The sequence below is a fragment of the Limanda limanda genome, chromosome 12, assembly GCF_963576545.1.
Source record: "Limanda limanda chromosome 12, fLimLim1.1, whole genome shotgun sequence".
Lineage (NCBI taxonomy): Eukaryota > Metazoa > Chordata > Actinopteri > Pleuronectiformes > Pleuronectidae > Limanda > Limanda limanda.
In genome coordinates, this window is record NC_083647.1 from 18,766,738 (window position 1) to 18,775,547 (window position 8,810).

The 8,810-nt window shown below is 39.0% G+C and overlaps 1 protein-coding gene across 1 annotated transcript; it reads right to left on the reverse strand.

Annotated features, from left to right (window-relative positions):
- Positions 1-241: 241 nt before the first annotated feature.
- On the reverse strand, positions 242-8,312 carry manea (mannosidase, endo-alpha). Its single transcript, XM_061082365.1, has 5 exons — positions 8,195-8,312; positions 6,813-7,422; positions 1,855-1,964; positions 1,367-1,443; positions 242-1,210 (listed from the first exon to the last, which is right to left on the reverse strand). Exons 2-5 carry the CDS (start codon positions 7,312-7,314, stop codon positions 577-579), a joined length of 1,323 nt encoding a protein of 440 aa, XP_060938348.1. The 5' UTR covers positions 7,315-7,422; positions 8,195-8,312; the 3' UTR covers positions 242-576.
- Between the last annotated feature and the right edge of the window lie 498 nt (positions 8,313-8,810).

Genomic DNA, 8,810 nt, shown 5'->3' on the forward strand with positions numbered 1-8,810 from the left:
CAATTAGTTTGGATTATTATTATTAAGTGGGTCATTATATATTATTTCAAGTTGCTAGGGCAACAGAGGATTATCAGCCTATACAGCTAACTCTGTCTCGTTTACAGCGTTTTGTCCGTTGATTAACTGTCCCTATCAAATAAATACAATTTTACAGCACAAATATGGCACATTATGCTTAAAATAAGAATCACTTTATTTGAACGATGGGGATTAAGATAACAATCATGATCTTAAAAAATATGAATCATGCAGCTGCACTTTATTTGTTTCTATTCAGGTTTGATATAGTCACAGTTTACAGGAATCATGCTGCAGTTTCAGGTGGATACATTGGAGACGGTGACAAAACACTTGCTGGTAGCGTTATTTATCCCAAAATGTGCCAAGGCGGTTTCAACAAGCAAAACTAAGACATCAGTTAAATTAACAGTTAATCACCATAATGTAAAAAATTAAGAAAGTGACGTGGTTCACCATATAAGTATTCATCAATTTCATTTCATCCATTCTGTAACAAGAGCTCAACTAAGTTTTTATGTCAACACTTTTTGTACCATGAATTCTGTGGTCAGATCATTCCTGCCACCTTCGTCGCTCACCACCGAATATGGCAGCCCATTTGCGAGTTATCTCCAGGTAGATTGCAGGTTTGTTGGGCAGGTAGTCCAGGTACACCGTCTGGCTCGTCTTGGGAATGGCCATTTCAATCTGCGTCCCCTCGTGCCACTCATTAAAAGATGTTATAGATATGAAATCGGGCCTGGCCTCTAACGCCTTGCTCAGCGAGGTCTCGTAGTATTTGCCGTTTATGCGGTTTCGAGTGTTCTGGAGGTTCCAGGGTCGAATGCTGGTGTCTATATACCCCGGGCCCACACTCGGGATGAAAATCAGGTTGTTGTCTTCGCAGTATGCTTTGATAGAGTCCCAGTTCCGCTGAGTGGATCCATAAGAGAAGCCATTAGTGGCGAAGTAAGTGTAGACACCATCGAATCCTGACGTCACGATCTCCCTCTTGTGTTTCTCCTCGACAAGAAGGGCGATGAAGATGGCGTCGTATGGGGTGTCCCTGATGCTGTCAGCCTCGGTGTGTTTCAGCAGCTTCGCCCACTGCTCGGAGTTCATCAGATACGAGTCGTACACGTAGAAGAGTGGGAGCAGCTTGCCAGTGTTCGTACGGTACTTGAAAAACGCCGGGTGCTCTCCGTATCTGAGGAGGAGCGTTATCAGATTGATTATCAGAGAGAAAAATGTCACGGGAATCAATAGACGGATGGAAACACAGTAATTATCGATTAATGCAACGAGTCGTGACAGAATGATTCGATGAGACAGTGTGAGACTGGAGGAATGCAGCACTACTCACCGCTCTATGATGTATTTGACATTAGAGAACATATTAACTTCATCTCTGTCTTTGTACGGCTCAATGTGAAACGCTACCTGTGAACACAGACATCACAGCAACATAAAAACAGCAGCACAGACATTCCAATCCACATGTTTGTTTTATTATTTAGAATATTATGGATTACATTACTGATAAACTGGCAGATAAATATAACTATATCACAATGATTCCTAAGATGGCATTTTCAAACACTGAGGCTTGATACTTCACAGTTTAACCATTAATATTATTCAAAACATATGTTATAAATAACTATAAATAAAAAGATAACACAAATACAACCAAATGCATAGAACTGCTATCAAGAAAATAGATTTTTAGGGGTAAAATGTAAACATGAATTCACAGCCAGGTGATAAATCGGTAATGTTATTAAGTGACTCTGTCATCATACATTTGATCAGCTTTTGTGTGATGAGACTCATTAATATCTGCATACAGACCTTAATATGGTATTTCTGAGCCACTTCCAGCAGCAAAGGCACAAAGTCATCTGTTGGTTCACCGTTGTCATCCTTCATGTCAGGAGGATACCAGGAAACAGCAATGACCCCTGGGAATAAACACAGATACAGGTCAAACATGACTGAACGAAAACCCTATATAATAACTATAATAATAATAATAAATGCATAAATTAAACATCTTGGATGTTTTTCAAGCGAAATGTATTTTCTCGTTCAGAGAGAAAGTTAGAACTCATTCAAGTGAATTTAACACATGAAGAGGTTTGCCTGCAGAAGGAAAGACTGGTGACTCTCCTCTACAGAAAGAAGCTCAGGTTTGTTTAAAGCGTTGCTGGATTGGTCTCTAAGTGCTTTTTAAATGAGTTAGTAAAGGGGCCTGAAATGTTGAGTGACAAAGTTACCTTATTAAATTTGATACACTCAGGGGCCTCAAACCGGGGTTATTTGGTCTGCTCTGACCATAGACTTTATATAACGATGGACATGACAGTTCCCCGAAAGTGAAGCCAGGGGATTTTCCTTGCCCCCTGGTGGTTGGTTGCTAAATCCTGCCTCATCCATGTTAATGTATGAGATACGAGATAAAAAATATAGTTTCTGTCATTTTAAGAAGACACTGATGTCTGTACAAGTTCTTTACTCCCGCTAAGTTTGCAGACATGGCTAAAAACCAGCTGCATGTCATAACCTTTTTTTTTGTCAATGCAACAGTAACTGGTCCAGAACAGATAAGAAGACTATCAACAAATAAAGACACATTAGCAGTTACGTGCACAGACATTTTGGGGGGCAGGTGCTCAAACCCAAGAAAAAGGACACCCATCGCCCAAACTATTTATGAAATTAAAAACATCAATAATAAATAACTAAAAATCAATCCCTCAGTCAGTTTTTATCTCCATCTTGTTGTGATGACACTTATCTCAATTTGAAGTTGATCCGATGAAAGCCCTGGTACAAGTACATCAAAGTAAAAATGTGGAATATGGCCAAAATGGCCACTAAATGCAAAATAGCAGGCTTCCTGTTGTGTTTTTCAAATTGCACCTAATACTTTTTTGTTTGTTTAGTCATGATACACCTGTATATTGATTTTTGTGAAGACCGGTCAATGTGAACACGTTCCAGGGGTCTTGGGGGGCACAGTTGAGCCATTTTGCGACGCCCATTGAAAATTCCTTCAGAATACGTAAATTTTCACCACTTTCTAACTTTCTGTAAGAATTTGAGCATGGTAAAGCCTTCAAAAAGACAATTCATTTGCCTGAATAAAATAATAATAAAAATAAATGTGTAGAAAGATAAAGACAGAAACTGCACTGGTACAAATACATGATCCTACAAATACAATAATCAATTAACAGATTATCTTACAAATGTGTTGCACTACGTATAAATTATCTTAAACTATATTATCCTACAAATACATTATCATACAAGTACAATATCCTACAAATACTTTACCGAACAAATACAATATACTACAAATACAATAATTAAATACATATTTTGATTCTAAATGTCATAGTGACCTTTTGTGCTGACCTAGTTTGTTTTCTTTATGAGGCCAATTCTGTGGCCTTAAATTTTTACTGAGCTAGAAAAATATCATGTGGTTCGACCAAATGTGGTGCGACCATTGCAGAATGTTTAACATAATAGATATATGTCCTAGATTGGGAGTTTTGGGGCTTTTTTAAATTCAATGGTTTATAAAAATGATTTATACACATAAAGTACTTTAGAGTATTATTTTTTTCTAATATTTCAGAAACAACGGTTTATGTTTAATTTTTGTACAAAATCATGAATATATACCACCCCAAAAATGTAACATGTAATTTATCCCGGTTATTATGAATTTATTAGTAATTTATTATTTATTTGTGTTTTTTTATTTTTAACAGTTTACATTTATTTTACCAATGCCACTTCCAAGCAAAATATGCAGCGTGTTAATTCTGACCCTGTAGCAAGAGCGGAGAACCTTGCTCAGAGAAGAGAAGTATATATAAAACCTTTTTAAAATGAAAACTACAAATAAAGCAACATGAAGTACATATTGCTCTTATGTGTTTTTCATTACTGGACCAAATGCACATTTGCATTAAAATGTTCATCTATCATTAGTCCAAAATATATTTTTGATTTATGGCATGACAGTACATATCTTTTTAAGCTACAAGAGACAATATAACATATAACATATGACATATAACATATATAACCTATAACCTAGCAAAATGAAGCAGCAGTTCACCGGGTGAAGGAATGGGGAATATTAAATCAAACTAAAATTTCTAGGGCTGCAAAGCAGCACTGGGCGGGCCCAAGCACATGCATTTTGAAGCGTTGCATGCGTTTTGCCTGAAAGAATTAAATAATGACTGAGGAAATATTGACACATAGAGCTGTTCAGGGTTGGACTCTGATCATGAGACAGAAGTTTGGTGGTGATAGGACAATGCAAAGTGGAATTATGACAACATCATCTCTTTTGGCGAAGGATGAACCTACGCCATACCTCAATTTTTACACGGTTTGAGGAAATGTCCCAATTTTGAGAGAGAGAGAGAGAAGTCATCTTTGTAAGACAAAGATTCCTTTGATATTTGACCACTGTCACTGCAGGAGTGGAGTTGTTCGTTTACGGCTCAGCATCATAGGATCCATTGTCGATGTATGTACAGAACATCGTGTTTTATGGCCAGAACATCGTGTTTTCATGGCGTGTAATCAAACTTTGACGCCACGGTCACATCGTGTGACGAAAAAAAAATCCCTCATACAGTTTTTATCTCCATCTTGTTGTGATGACACTTATTAGGGCCCGAGCACAGACATCAAAGGTGTCTGGTGAGACCCTATTGAAATTGTAATGATTATTATTATTATTCAGGCAAATGAATTGGCTTTTTGAGGGCTTTAACATGCTCAACTTCTTACCAAAATTTGCAGAAAGTTAGAAAGTGGTGAAAATTTACGTATTCTGAAGGAATTTTCAATGGGCGTCGCAAAATGGCTCAACAGTGCCCCCCGAGACCCCCGGAAGGTGTTCCCATTGACCTGTCTTCACAAAAATCGATATACAGGTCTATCATGACCAAACAAACAAAAAAGTCTCTGGGTGCAATTGTAAAAACAAAACAGGAAGCCTGATATTCTGTATTTAGTGGCCATTTTGGCCATATTCCACATTTTTTCTTTGATACACTTGTACCAGGGTTTTCATCGGATCAACTTCAAATTGAGATGAGTGTCATCACAACAAGATGGAGATAAAAACTGACTGACGGATTTTTTTTTAATCACACGGTGTGACCGTGGCGTGGTGTCAAAGTTTGATTAATCGCCATTAAAACACGATGTTCTGTAACGCGGACATACATGGACCATGAATCCTTTGATTTCAGTCTTCCTAGATCAAAGGAAACTTTATGTCTTGCAAAGGTCACGTCTCTTTCTCTCTCAGAACTGGTTATTTTTGTTTTTTCAGACAAAAAGCATGCAACGCTTCAAAATGGATGTGCTCGGGCCCACCCAGTGCTGCTTTGCAGCCCTAAAAATGTTAGTTAATATTAATGTTGTATTGTCTTCTTTTCTCCATCGCTTCTTATCTTCCTTCCTTGTTTCCTCCTTGTTCGCTTCCTTTCTTTTTATTCAAATTTCAATTAAATGCAATTATTATTATTATTATTATTATTATTATTCAGGCAAATGAATTGGCTTTTTGAGGGCTTTAACATGCTCAACTTCTTACCAAAATTTGCAGAAAGTTAGAAAGTGGTGAAAATGTACGTATTCTGAAGGAATTTTCAATGGGCGTCGCAAAACGGCTCAACGGTGCCCCCCGAGACAGCCCGAGACCCCCGGAAGGTGTTCCCATTGACCTATCTTCACAAAAATCGATATACAGGTGTATCATGACCAGACAAACAAGAAAGTCTCTGGGTGCAATTGGAAAAACACAACAGGAAGCCTGCTATATTGCATTTAGTGGCCATTTTGGCCATATTCCACATTTTTTCTTTGATACACTTGTACCAGGGTTTTCATCGGATCAACTTCAAATTGAGATGAGTGTCATCACGACAAGATGAAGATAAAAACTGACTGACGGATTTTTTTTTAATCACACAGTGTGACCGTGGCGTCAAAGTTTGATTACACGCCATTAAAACATGATGTTCTGTAACGCGGACATACATGGACCATGAATCCTTTGATTTCAGTCTTCCTAGATCAAAGGAAACTTTATGTCTTGCAAAGGTTACGTCTCTCTCTCTCTCAGAACTGGTCTCAATTTGAAGTTGATCCGATGAAAGCCCTGGTACAAGTACATCAAAGTAAAAATGTGGAATATGGCCAAAATGGTGGCCAAAATGGCCACTAAATGCAAAATAGCAGGCTTCCTGTTGTGTTTTTCCAATTGCTCCTAATACTTTTTTTTTTTGTCTGTTCATGATACACCTGTATATCGATTTTTGTGAAGACCGGTCAATGTGAACACGTTCCAGGGGTCTTGGGGGGGCACCGTTGAGCCATTTTGCGACGCCCATTGAAAATTCCTTCAGAATACGTAAATTTTCACCACTTTCTAACTTCCTGCAAATTTTGGTAAGAAGTTGAGCATGGTAAAGCCCTCAAAAAGCCAATTCATTTGCCTGAATAATAATAATAATAATCCTTACAATTTCAATAGGGCCTCACCTGACCTTAGATGTCAGTGCTCAGGCCCTAATAATAATACTTCTTCATGAATATAAAGCATTATATTTATACAGTGCAAAGGTCTTGCAGAGATATGAAATGTGCAGTGGGAGTAATACTGTAGGGGTTAGTGCTTATTTCTTTCTTATTTCGTTCCACAAACATATTAAACACTTCACACAACTTTTTCCTAATTTGAAAGTTGAAAAGAAATCCTCTTTTACCAATAGCTGCAGTACGTAGCTGCTGCATGTGATCCTCTATAATGGAGGGGTCCTTGGAACTGTAAGCTCCCAGAGAGGGGTAGAAGTTGGACCCGATGTCATCAGGCGGGCTGTGTCTCCCTTGTGGATACCCATGAGCCACCTTCAAGTCCCAGTGTGCCAGCTGCGGATGGTCCCAGTGGATGTATTTGCCATCGAACTTGGGGTTCCCAAACCACGTGTAGTAGAAGGTATGGACATAGTAGTTTGGAGGAGGAAACCTCCTCAACGTCGCCTCCCGTTCTTCATCTCTGTCCGACTTAGCAGCGTTGTTCATTTGAATCTGATGGGGTTTATTCTCGTTTTCTCTCGGGATCTGATCTTCATTCTTTCTGTCTGGAAACACGGGGCCGCTGAATGGAGAGTCCTCTGGGGAGAGAGCCTTCAACACCAGCGTTATGACGAGGGCGAGCAGAATCAAAGCTAATAATGTGATGCAAGATTTGCGCCTGAACCTTGCCATCCTTTAGTCTGTGCTGGAAGAACTCCACAATTCATTGCTGAGGCAGCAGAGAGGGACTGTTGTTGGAGAAGAAGCCATCGAAACTCAGTCAGTGAGATTTGTTTCAGTCTGGAGGTTTGAGGAAAAAAGAAATATACATCAATTAGTCTACGAAAGATTGTCACAATTGATGCAGTAATTGGTTTGGTCCATTAATATACATGAACATAGCGTTTAAAAATCTAAATTTCAGTTTAAGGCTTTAACTATTTTCTAAATTGATTAACCTGCTAATTATTTTCTTGATTATCCTTTAATCTCTAAATATTAAAAAATCCTAATCAATATAACACATTTTCAAATGTTAAGGCCTGAAGTGCCTTGAGATATAATGTTTATTGTGAATTGATGCTTTACAAATAAAATTGAAATGCCATCTCACTTGTAGTCCAATTAGAAATGTTTAATTGACTCTGATGTTAAGCAGCTCAAAGAATATTGCTGTATCTAATAGCTGTATTTTAACACTACTACTACTACTACTAGTAAGTAAGTCAAGTCCATGTTTGTTTCTAGGTGAAATAATGAAATGTAACGGAGAGTGGGGGGGCCATGAGCCAGATCCGCCCGTGACAGGGCTATGTTTGGAATGACAGCACTGAATGCGGAAGTCAGGTCAAAACCACAGAAACAGTTCAAGTCCTTTGAGTTTATCAAACATATTATATCAGGTTAGAGATTTATCGAGAGAAAATGAGCATAACAAGCAGATCCGCTGCTGCAAAGATGAACTTTGGACTTTGGAGCAGAAATGAGTTTGATCCTCAGACACACAACAACACCTCCGGGCTCCCGTAGTGAAACCAGGTCTATTTGAATCTAAAACCCGTGTGTTCGATACCTGGTTCAGTCCCTGTCGTGGTGCAGCGGACAGGACATCTTCTCAGAATGTCCCCACGTACAGAGCGACCTGCACTTCTGGTTCAGCAGCTGTCCCGACTGACACAGCAGATCTGGAAACACCTGGACTGCGACAGAGGGTCGGCGGGGACCCATCCATGTTGTTTAACGAGCCGAGGTCACGTGGTGAGTCCCGAGGAGTCGACGACAGCCACAGGAGCAACTTCCACTGAAGCACAGAGTGATGTCGCCCCCGTTCGACGTGGGTGATGTACTGCACTGAAATTCTCGATAGAATCAGAATCAGAATTCTTTTATTTGCCAAGTATATTTGCACAAACAAGAAATTGCCTTGGTGTCATTGGTGCACTGAACATAAAACAACAATATATAACAAAATAGAATAAAATAGAATACAAATATATACAGTAACAGAGTTATGGGCATGTGCGGTGCTAAGGTGCAGAGATTGGTGATAGTGCCAATAATATATAAATTATAAATTATGTGCAAGGGGGTGGACAGAGATGGATAGATGGACAGATGGATAGACAGACACACAGACGGACAGACAGACAGATAGACACACCGGATAAATCTTCAGCTCAGGGAACATA